At 37.2% G+C, this 12,818-nt stretch overlaps 1 protein-coding gene across 2 annotated transcripts in view; it reads left to right on the top strand.

The window, feature by feature from the left end:
• Positions 1 to 12,818, top strand: part of GPHN (gephyrin) — a 539,761-nt gene that overhangs the window by 383,513 nt on the left and 143,430 nt on the right. For both annotated transcript variants that reach the window (XM_062181321.1, XM_062181322.1), the window contains one exon: positions 4,416 to 4,458. In XM_062181321.1, the coding sequence (XP_062037305.1) occupies positions 4,416 to 4,458 (43 nt within the window). The remainder of the gene's footprint in view (positions 1 to 4,415; positions 4,459 to 12,818) is intronic.

Raw genomic sequence — 12,818 nt, 5'->3', positions numbered from 1 at the left:
TTTATGTCCATCAAAGAACACTTCTTTTATTTTTGTCTTAGACCCCATCTGAGCAGCTACTCAGGTCTTCAATATGAGCCATTCTAGATAGCATTTACAGGAGAGAGAATCCAGTTAGCCTGGTGAGCAGCAAAATAGAGGAAGTTTTTGAGAAACCTCATTTGTGTTAACCTACAAACATCCATCTTAATAGTTAGACATCCTTATATTGTTCTGAACCTATCCTTAACATGGGTTTGATTCTATGTTTCTCTCCTCCCTTACTTCTGTGACATGCAGAAGGGAAAGGATGTTTGTTATTCACACATTCATACCTCACTAACTGATGTTACACAACCGGCTTCCACTGGAGAGCCCCTGACATCGCAGGGAACGGTGATCAAAATTCCACACACTAGCTTCAAGCTGGGGGCTCGTAGCTACTGCAGCTTTGAAAGGGAATCTTTTCCTGGCTTCTTTAAAATAAGCATGGTGATGGGATGGTTTAAGGGAAGAACACCTCTCAAATCACATGACCACTGCTGCGCTTCCGTGTGTCCTGCTTTCTTCATAATAGCTTGGCACTACATTCTTTCCCTGTATCTTAGTGGGCTTGTGTGTCATAAATGGGGTAGGAGGTGGGGAGGTACGTGGATAATTATACATTATGCATGCATCTTTCACTGTTAGAGTGATGTGCCTTCCTTTATATGTCACAAATTATGGTCACAGATGAGATCTGTGTCCTAAGAGATTGGGCCATCTCTCACTTTTTGACGTGAGAGTTGTGTTTTGGTGTGTTTTGATGTTTACACCCACCGTTCTTCATGTTCATTACATGTAAGTGGAAATGTTCTCCCATAAGAGTTAGCTTTTCATGTTGGGCTGAAAACGTCTTCATTTCTGTGTAGCAATTCATGTTATTATAACCTATGGCTTTCAATTGTACCTCCCATAATGAAGAGCTGACTTTAAACACTGTGCTATTCTTGTTATGACCTAAGCATAAGGTAAGTGATTTCTCTAACTGTATTTAAAGATTGTGGTTGTTTGTTAAAATTATCTCACCTTTTTTAAAGGCATTTTCACTTTTGTTCCTCACCATTTATTATGTGCTCTCCCTTCTGTTCTCTGTTTCATATCTTAAGATTTTTTAATGGACAGTGTGATCTTCAGCGAAAATTACATTACACATGTAAACATATGTTGAAATGAATTATTTGATGTTTCAGAGCAATCCTGATTAGTAAATGAATACCTCCGTCATTAGTAAATCTCTTGTGTTTTTAATTTCCTCCATTGGCTTTAATATAATATACTGTTTATACGTTTTATTTTACTTTTGATCCAACTGAAAAGGTAATTTGCCAACACCATAAAGTTAGATGTTAATTATAATCAAATAACATGTCCCAATAGAATAAAATAGTAAGTAATCTTATACCATATCATTCGTTCAGTCCTTCATTTTGATCCCTGACAACTTTTATAATAGGTCAAAATCTTAGTTTTGTTTTCAGGCTTTCCTCTTTTTCTCATTAAGTAAAGCAATGGTAAGAGAAAAACAAAAAACTTGAGACAGATTCTGTTCTCTTCTTTATATTCCATATAAGTGAGAGCAATAATTATAGTTATATTTCAATTTAATTCTCTGAAGTAAATACCATTACATTGTGAGTTAGGTAAAATCTTTATATTGAGATTTAATGCTGCGAGTAAGTGTTATAAGGATGATCAGTTTCATAGTACAAGATAGAAGTTCATTTGTTACATGCATAAATAGTAAACAAAGTTTTTTAAAGCTTGTTTTCTTTAATGGATATAAATATACTCAAGATGACCAAAGTAAAGTAAATTTTACAATTAATTGATTTTAAAAGTGATAAATAATTTCCCCAAATCTGATTCACAAAGCCAATGTAATATAAATGGGAATACATTGGTTATACTGTTGTGAATTTTGTTCAGTGTCCAGATTCAAATAACAATTTTTGTCACCCAAGCTTCTCTAAATAAAGCTGTTTTAAGTATATTTATTTCTAAACTAAGGTGCCACAAAGCAACCCTTGGATGTCTTTATTAAATTCATGTTATGAATGTTTCTTTTTTATTTTAAGCCGCTGAAGGTTGTTTTGCTGTTGTTTTGGTTTGGTTTGGGTATTTTTTGGTAAAACCAGCTAGGTCCTCACTATCATCTCAATTATATACATTATTCAATGTATATAATAAACATATAAATCTGTTGGGACATTTTATAAGACAATTTGAACTACTCATCTGAACTGCTTTGTTCATTGTAAATCTCTTGTTTCTATCCATACACTAGCTCCACTCTAGATTGGAAGGGCTTAAAGATGAACTCTGGAGGAATAGAGGCTACGACTTAAGAGTAACTATTACTGATCAAAGGAGCTACTTTCCATTCGCAAACATTGCTTTGCGCTATGGGTTTGGGCTCCTTCTGTTTCTACATCTTGTTGAAGACTTTCTTGACTTCCATTTGACTTCTTTGAACTCTATTTTTTGTCTTCCAACATTTTCCTCTTTTCTTTTCTTCTCTCTCTCAGATTTTTCTCTTTTAGCTTTTTCTTGTGTTCCTTGAATCACTTTTTAAAATGTAGTTTCTCTATTAAGCTTGTCTATTAATTTGTCTACTAGTGTTTGTTTCTTTTCTCCTTTAAGGCTGTAGTAGTATAGTTACACTTATTTTCATTCCATAGTATGCCAACTTGCTTATTTATTTTGCAGCAAGTTCATTAGTCATCCTTACCCTCTTGGTATGAATTTTCAATAAAAAAATAGCAGAACATTTTCCATGCACATATTATCCCCTTCTGTAAGCCCTTACTTTCTTTTACACCGTCTAGATTTACACCCTCAAACTTCTTTCTCTTCCTTTTCTTTTCCTTACTCTCATGTCTTCTTCCCTGTATTGTTTTCTTTAAATAGTCATGAATTTATTCCCCATTTGGTCCAGAATTGTTCTTTAATATGACTTCTGAGTAAAAAAGCATATAAGAATCTTATATTCTAGTTTAAATTCTTCATTCCAGTATATTTAAAACTAGTTGAACAATCTGGGCCAAAAGAGAATAACTTAAACATTTGATATTATTTTGTATCCCCCCACTTTGTTGGTGTGTGTGTTCTTTTTCTTGTGTGTGTGTGTTTGTGACATTTTTATTGTTGTTGTTTATTTAAACATTAACAATTGTTTTTTTCAGGGAAGGACAACCATAACCCACCCTAAGTTGCAACATTCCTTTCATAAATTGTTTCATTACAATAGTAGATTGTGTTAAACTATAGAAATTAATTTGTTATATATACATATCCATTTGGGGCAAGCTGCTGGGGAGTGGGAAGAGGAGGTATGGAGCTTAAATACAGTTTCCACTAAAATTAACAACAATGTTAATGCTATCCAGCATGGCCCTTGAATACAACAGTTTTACAACATTCAAAAAAATGTTCCATATTGACCTAAATACTTCAACCAAAGCACAAGGATTTCTGACTGATTATGTACATACGTATGAATTAATAAATGAATGAGTTCAATTTAATTGATTTCCAACAAAATCCATGTTTCATAACCAATGTTATAATAAATCAATGTAATCAATAAATGAAAAAAAATTGTTAGATCAAAAGTAAATATTGCCTATGAGGATTTCTCTGTTTTTCCTTCATTAACATATACACAAATATTGCTATAATAGAATGTTCGAGTATAACTTTGTTACTTGAATTTCATTATTATTCTAGTCCTGAGATATATACTAAATGCCATGATATTAAGGATGTATAGTCAAAATTTAATATGTAGTAGCTTGAATTTTTTTCCATAAATAGTCATCACTTGGTTCCAAGACCCCCATGACACCAAAATCCTCAAATGCCTAGTCCCTCATATAAAATGGTATAGTATTTGCATATAACGTGCACACATTCTCCTGTATGTTGGAAATAATCACTAGATTACTTGCAATGTAAATGTTTTGTAAATAGTTGTTTTACTGTATTGTTTAGAGAAAAATGTCAAGGAAAAAATAGTCTGTATATGTTCAGTGCAGAGACAAGTGGTTTTCCAAATATTTTTGAGCCATAGTTAGTTGAATCCATAGATATGGAGGACCAACTATACTGAACTCAAATACACATGAATTTTTTAAAAATTACCTTTGATTTTTATTTCTGTCCAATTTATAATATTGCAACCTGCATTTCTTTTTCTGAAAATAATTTATTTCTTTAAAGAAAAGATAAACTTAAAAATATATGGAACAAATATAACATATTTGTATTAATATGTTATGAGATCTGAGATATATAAAGCCTTTACTCCTAGACCTCAGGAGCTTGCCCATTAAGTATGCGTATCTGGCTATCCATGTTTTGAGCCCTAAATTACTGAGTGAATGCTCTTTCTGCAGGTCCAGTCCAGATGCAGCAGCAAGGAGAACATTCTCAGAGCCAGTAAGTATTTCATCATTTCAGAGTGGACTGCAGAACTAGAGCTCGTGGTTCAACAGAAAGTAGAGCTGCAAATGAAATTTTAGTGAAATGGTGAAAATCGATGAGAAAGTCTTTATCAAAAATATGAATGTTAGGGTTTTCAACTTTCAAAAAATATTAGCATCATTATACTAATGAGTAGTTCCTTTAATCACTTTTACGGGATGATAGCAGAACTTTGATACACTCCTAGGGCAGGAATAAATTTTTCTGTGATTCTAAATGAGCCCACTTTAATTTCCACACTGCCAAAATGTTATTTGAAAACAGAATAACTGGGGGCTGGCTCTGTGGCGCAGTGGGTGAAAGCCCCGGCCTGCAGCGCCAACATCCCACATGGGCACCAGTTTGAGTCCCAGCTGCGCCAGCCTCTGATCCAGCTCTCTGCTGTGGCCTTTGAAAGCAGTGGGAGATGACCCAACTCCTTGGGCCCCTGCACCTGTATGGGAGACCTGGAAGAGTTTCCTGTTCCAGGCTTCAGATCTGCTCAGCTTTGCTGTTGTGGCTATTTAGGGAGTGAACCAGTGGAATGGAAGACCTCTTTCTCTCTCTGGCTCTACCTCTCTCTGTAACTGTCTTTCAAATAAATAAAATAAACTAACAAAAAAAAAAAGAGTAACTGAAAATAGTAATAGTGCAAATCCATTAAAGGAGGCTAAATTAGGGAGAGAAAGAATATGTGAGTCCTAAGAAGGGTACATCATAATCATTTTGTGACTGAATTCCAATAAAATCCTACCTTCACAGGCAGCATGTTCTAGAACAAAATGTGCTGAACGAAGAGTGAAAAATTCTTGATTTTATTTTTTGGTTCAAGAGTCACTTAACTTTGTGTTTTATTCATTCTACTGGTTAGTTTTTTTGTTTTGTTTTTTGTTTTGTTTTGTTTTGTTTTTAAGATTTGTTTATTTACTTGAAAGGCAGAATAACAGAAGTGGGGGCATGAGGGAGAGATCTTCCATCTGCTGGTTCATTCACCAAATGGCTGCCAGGGTCAGGACTGGACCAAGCTAAAACCAGGAACCAGGAGCTTCTTCCAGGTCTCCCAAGTGGGTATAGGGGCGCAAGGACTAGGGCCATCTTCCTCTGCTTTCCCAGGCACAGTAGCAGGGAGCTGTATTGGAAGTAGAGCAGCCAAGATTCCAGCTAATACCCATGTTGTATGCCAGCACTACAGGTGGCAGCTTAGCCCTTTATGCCACAATGCCATCCCCCATACTCCTGTTTCATAAAGCAGGAGTAACTAATTAACTAATTAAAAACTAATTAAAAATAGCTTCTCCTTACTTGTATCCTTGAAATGATGTCAAATTTAAAGTTGTGCCTTAAAAGTTTTGCTATCTGGCTGGCGCCGTGGCTTAACAGGCTAATCCTCCACCTTGCGGCGCCGGCACACCGGGTTCTAGTCCCGGTCGGGGTACCGGATTCTATCCCGGTTGCCCCTCTTCCAGGCCAGCTCTCTGCTATGGCCCGGGAAGGCAGTGAAGGATGGCCCAAGTCCTTGGGCCCTGCACCCGCATGGGAGACCAGGAGAAGCACCTGGCTCCTGCCTTCGGATCAGCGAGATGTGCCGGCCGCAGCGGCCATTGGAGGGTGAACCAACGGCAAAAAGGAAGACCTCTCTCTCTGTCTCTCTCTCTCACTATCCACTCTGCCTGTCAAAAAAAAAAAAAAAGTTTTGGTATCCTAAAAGTGCTATATAAATTTTAATTACTTTGTTGCTATTCTTTGTCATTTAATAGCTTATTCCTGTCATATCTTCTTCTTCCTGATCTTTATTAAGAGAGAAGTACAAGTCTACCATTTTGGAATGGGTCTACTGGGTACACTACTGAGAGATTTAGCAAATGGAACAATTTGTATTTCCAGTAGAATGTCAGTATTATCTAACAGTCAAAAATTAACTGGAGATCTTCAAATAGGTAAAAACATAATCCATGTTGATTTTAAGTAGTGTGAAAATTTCTCATTTCTGTGGTATAAAACTATTAATTCAACTCTTGAGCAAGCACACTGTAATTGCTTGCTCAAGATATTTTTAATAGAGCTATATAAATTACAAATACAAATATACATGTTTAATTTGTGTACTTTTCTGATTTTTTTTTTGTGACATCAACTGAAGAACTCTGTTCCCCATTTCTTTTTTTTTTTTCTTTTTTTTTATTTTATTTTATTATTTTTTTTATTTTTTTTTTTATTTTTTTTTTGACAGGCAGAGTGGACAGTGAGAGAGAGACAGAGAGAAAGGTCTTCCTTTGGCCGTTGGTTCACCCTCCAATGGCCGCCGCGGTAGCGCGCTGCGGCCGGCGCACCGCGCTGTTCCGATGGCAGGAGCCAGGTGCTTCTCCTGGTCTCCCATGGGGTGCAGAGCCCAAGCACTTGGGCCATCCTCCACTGCACTCCCTGGCCACAGCAGAGAGCTGGCCTGGAAGAGGGGCAACCGGGACAGGATCGGTGCCCCTACTTTTCTGATTTTTGATAACATTTGACAGACATGTGAATCTTAGGGGGATGTTTCAGTAGTAAAGGGTAGAAAATCATGTCCTACCTTACTAAGATGTAAGACTGAGAAACCTAAAAGTCAGAGGAGCAATGATTGAATATTCATTAAAGCAAAAACAACAAAAGATAAATGTACTTAAAAAGTGACATTTTGCCATAATTACTATAAAATTTCCATTTATTATTTATCTCAAGGTAATGATTGGTCACTAATAGTGAGGATGGTGATTAGGAACAAAAATAAATTCTTAGATGTCTTTGACCTTCCTTCACATCTGTCATGGATCTTTGGGTTATAAGGACTGTCTTTCATTTCATTTATGCTGTTAGTGGCTTGTTTACTATTAATGACTTTGGATGGACCTCATAATGGCCCAGGTTTTTCTGATCATATATTTCTTAGGGTATCATGTAGATGGCCCAGAAAGCCATTTGGGTCTCTGTAAAGGCACATCAAGCAGCATATTCTCTTCATTCTATGAGTTCTTTAAGTTTATGGTCCTTCTTCTCAATAACACTTTTTTTCCCCAAAGAAACCTTTTATTTAATGAGCATAAATTTCATAAGTACAACTTTAGGAATATAGAGATTCTTCCCACCATACCCACCCTCCCATCCTGTCTCTTCCTCCCTCTCCCATTCCCAGTCCCATTCTCTATTAAGATTTGTTTTCAATCAACTTTATACACAGAAGACCAACTCTATACTAAATAAAGATTTCAACAATTTGGACACATACAAACAAAATATAAAAACTGTTTGAGAACAAGTTTTACAGTTAATTCTCATAGTACAACTCACCAGGACAGAGGTCCTACAAGGGAACTGCACAGTTTTTGCTAATTTAACAATTAACCCTCTTATGTATGATGTCACTGATCACCCAGGGCTCTTGAGATGAGCTGACAAGGCTATGGAAACCTTTTGGGTCCACAGTCTCTGTCAGTATTTAGACAAGGCCATAAGCAAAGTGGATGTTCTCTCCTCCCTTTAGAGAAAACTACATCCTTCTCTGATGGTCCCTTCTTTCCACTGGTATCTCACTCACCAAGATCCTTCATGTAAGACATTTTTGTTGCCAGTGTCTTGGCTTTCCATGCCTGAAATGATCTCATGGGCTTTTCAGCCAGACCAGAATGCCTTAAGGGCCGATTCTGAGGTCAGAGTGCAATTTATAGCAATTTTCATTCTAAGAGTCTGCTCTGTGGGCTGCTTTCCATGTTGGAACATTCTCTCCTTCTATATCTATGTATTGTTATTACCAGACACTTGGTCTTTCAATACCACGTTAATAACCATATCATGACACTATAATCAGCAAGAGATATTCTACATCTGAATTTAACTTCAATATACCACTGCTTATTTAGGCTGTTTTAATTTTTTCCCTTTTTTTTTTTTTTTTTTTTTGCTACATAATACTATTCTGCAATCACATAGAAACAATATTACAGCACCCCTATTGTGTTTATACTGTATTATGCCTCTATTCCTTTAAACCTTTTCTGCCCTATCTCCCTTATAAGCTTTCCATTCCCTTGGTTTCCTTGTAAAATGTACTTAACCTTCAAGAGTCAGTTCAAGTATAAACCCCATATGACAAATGTGGGTTCTCCTTAGTCAAGGTGATGAGTCCTTCTTATGTTTACTATTCCTTCTACTTTAAACATTTTTTCACTTGTTTGTTGAATTGACTGCCCTCAAGAAAAACGTTTCCAAAATGTAGACAACATATAATCAACTTCTTTTGAATATATGTAAAAATGTGTCAGCACAGATCAGTGGATTGTAGAGAAGGGGAATGTGTTAGAACCTAATACACTTTATCTAGAATTATCCAGGGAGAAGCGAACTATGGAAACTTTGTCAAATGAGGAGGTAATTGTCCTTTTGCTCCTTAAAAATATCAGTACATCTTGTTGACAAAAAAGAAATTCAATGTTTTCTTACAGTAACAGAGAATGCTACTGCAACAAAGTCTTACTCTCAGGGTCTCAGAAAAAGAAAGAGCAAATTCAGAACATTTATGAGATTTGGTTTAAACCATGTATTTTAATGTGGAGGGTTGAAAAGAATTTGATAAAGATTATAGTATAATCATTTAGCTTTGATAGATATAGCAAGGCAAGGGTTTCTGAGAGACTTGGTATTTAAACTGTCTGGATACATTTTATTTAAGAGTTGATGGCTGTTTCCAAAAGTTTCTTGAATGAACTTTCAGGTTTCTTATAATTCTTAACTTCAAAGAAAGTTTTCTGCAATACTAAGGTTGTGTTTCTAAAGACAATGGAATAGGAATTTTGTGCTAATAAAATAATAAAGCTCTGTTGCTATTGATGGTTGCAGCTACCAGAGTTTCCCATGGTCATTCTTCAACCTGAGCTGACATGTAGTCATTAACATCTGGGAGTGTGGTCAGTCCAAACTTTTACCCTACTTAAGATATAACAATGGTATATTCAAAAGAAATTATGGTACATATACACCATGGAATACTACATAGTGGCAAAAAAAAAAAACCACGAAATCCTGTTGTTTGCAACAAAATGGATGCAACTTGAAACCATTATACTTAGTGAAATAAGCCAATCCCAAAAGATCTGTAAAAGTGAGATAGACTCAAAATAATATACCATTGTTTTCTATTCTCTTACAAGTTCTATTTATGTTGAAATTTGGCTACAAAAACTAGTTCTGGCCGGTGCCGCAGCTCAATAGGCTAATCCTCCGCCTTGTGGCGCCGGCACACCGGGTTCTAGTCCCGGTTGGAGTGCCAGATTCTGTCCCGGTTGCCCCTCTTCCAGGCCAGCTCTCTGCTGTGGCCAGGGAGTACAGTGGAGAATGGCCCAAATGCTTGGGCCCTGTACCCCACGGGAGACCAGAAGAAGCACCTGGCTCCTGGCTTCGGATCAGTGCAGTGCACCAGCCGCGGCGGCCATTGGAGGGTGAACCAATGGCAAAGGAAGACCTTTCTCTCTGTCTTTCTCTCTCACTATCCACTCTGCCTGTCAAAAAAAAAAAAAACAAAACAAAAACAAAAACAAAACAACTAGTTCCTACATAAAAATCACTGAGTATTATCTCAGTGGAGATAAACTCCTTCCCCCTGTAGGATTGACCTAATATGAAGCTTTGAATTTCCATATGAAATTGTCATTTGAAAAGTCACTTAATAGTTGAGTGACGTTACACAAGAAACCTACAGATTCACTACTAGGTAATGTGATTGGCTACCAAAGAAAAATGTGTTCAAAATGTATACAAAATTATTTTGATTGCTTGCTTTAGCTAGCTCATAAGTAAGTAACAAGGTACTGAACACACACCAGTGAATGATTGGGGATTCAAACAGCAATATTAAGAATATGAATACAAATAACATAGCCTTCATTTGGAAAAAAAGAAGAAAATAAAGAACAAAAGAAAGCAAATTGAAGTGTGGCCATCGATCTTGTTCTGTGTATCTTGGATGGAAGCTCTGTACCTCTCATGTGGATACAAGTCTTACATGGAAGAGAGCTCTTTCAGAGCACTATATATCTACAAAGTTCCTTAAAATTCTCAACTTGCTTGGTATTTTCCATGAATTCAAGAATGGATCATGTCTTTTTAATTGAGAGATATGTATCCTGTGATCAAACTATTAGAGTTTCGCTGCTGTGGTAATTGTGAACTATACCTGATTGTTTTCCAGACCTGTGTTTTTCTGATGTCTTTTCTGGAAGACCAGGTTTTGGGTTTTAGGTCATGCAAACATTGTTTAAGCGATTGTTGAGGAAAGACTGCCGTGCTTATTGATAATAAGATTGAGAATATTGCATAAATCTCTTGTAATATTTGCTTTCACTAGTGTAAAATTTAGAATCAAAGGTGGTATTTCTAGTTGTGTGGGCTGTCCTATTACTAATTCATGTAGAAGAGTTGATGAACTTCAAAACAATATGATCTCATTGGCATTAGAGCCAATACTTTGGGCAGTAGAGATTCAAGACTCTGAGAATTTTGCTACTTTGATACTCAGAATTATGTTTATCTTTCTACCTATCTTGAAGATTGAAGTGATAGGAACAGTGAAGTATCTTCATAATTGTTAGAGCTTTGTGTAATATTTTAGTGATAGGCCAAATAAAATGGGGACCTCTGTCACTGGAGAGAGTGAGAGGTCAGAATCATCAGGGTAGGAACACAAAAAAGCCAAGTAATTTTTGCTACTGTTAGAGCTGTAATTGTCTGGCAAAGAAAGGCTTCAGTCTATCCCAAGAATAAGCAAACAATGACCAAGACATATTCTAAACCCACTGCAGAGAGTTGTTTTATGACATCCATTTGGAAGAGTTCCAGGGGACTCTTGTCTTGTCACACCTTTCCACTTTTACCAAGATTGCTGGTGACAGATGAAACATAGTAAATTTTGTACAGTGGAAAAGTGTTTGCATTTGTCTTAGTCTATTCATGCTATGGTAACAAAAACCACTAGCTGGGTGATTTATAAAGAAGAGAAATCTATTTCTCATAATGCTAGAGGCTGCAAAGTTTAAGATTAAGTCACCAGCAGTTCATTATATGCTGAGGGCCTTGTCCCTGATCCCAAGATGGTGTCTTGAATACTGCTTTCTCCAGAGGTGATGAATGCTGTACCCCCACATTGTAGAACTTATCCCATCCATGTTAGAAAGCACTTGTGCCCTAATCGCCTCCTAAATTTCCCCACCTCCTAGTTCTATTGCATTGGGGATTAAGTTTCTATGTGAATTTTCAAGGGGACCCAAACATTCAGATAGTAGCAGCAACAGTGGAAAATTTCATGCAAAATTTTTGCAAGATTCCATTTGGGTCTTTTGATGTTGCTAAATTGTCAACAAAATAGTTTACATCTAAATTTCTCCTAATTTTTACTCTGAACTGTGGTATTCCACAGTAGCAGCTTTGAACTGCTTTTGAACCAAAGAATTTAGTCTCTCTGGATATTCTAAAGTCTCTAATCTTAGTGAGAGCTGTCTACTTGACATGATGATCAGTCAGAGCATTTCTTTTCGCCTCCATAGTATCTCCTTGTATTTATTTATTTATTATTATTATTTTTTTTGACAGGCAGAGTGGACAGTGAGAGAGAGAGACAGAGAGAAAGGTCTTCCTTTACCGTTGGTTCACCCTCCAATGGCCGCCGTGGCTGGCGTGCTGCGGCCAGCGCACCGCGCTGATCCGATGGCAGGAGCCAGGTGCTTATCCTGGTCTCCATGGGGTGCAGGACCCAAGTACTTGGGCCATCCTCCACTGCACTCCCTGGCCACAGCAGAGAGCTGGCCTGGAAGAGGGGCAACCGGGACAGAATCCAGTGCCCTGACCGGGACTAGAACCCGGTGTGCCGGCGCCGCAAGGCGGAGGATTAGCCTATTGAGCCGCGGCGCCGGCCTCTCCTTGTATTTAAATTCCTACTTTTTGATAGTCACTATCTTAGGAAGCATTAGTGTACTTAAAAGTTCTATAAATTGCTAACCATAGCTAATTGGAGTTTCTGTTTAGGTCAGGATCCCCTCCTTATTTCCAAAGCATTCCAAATCATGGACTAACCCAGAAGCACTGCTCTGCCGATGCATATACTAACCCTCTTAATTCTGCCAACTGACAGGCTCTGGTGAAGTTATTGAGGTCTGCCACCTGGACAAATTTAGCTGCTGGCAAAGGATCATGCTCTAGGATAAAGTTTTATGATAATTAGGTAGGGCAAGAGTAGGAAGTTATTTAAGAGCTAATATCAACTCATAAAAAGCCTGATCATTTTTGGTGCCTAGGAAAAGGTTCAATTTCTAAGGACT

Source organism: Lepus europaeus, chromosome 22, assembly GCF_033115175.1.
Source record: "Lepus europaeus isolate LE1 chromosome 22, mLepTim1.pri, whole genome shotgun sequence".
NCBI lineage: Eukaryota > Metazoa > Chordata > Mammalia > Lagomorpha > Leporidae > Lepus > Lepus europaeus.
The sequence above is the reverse complement of the archived record's forward strand: the minus strand, read 5'-3'. Positions and strand labels throughout refer to the sequence as shown.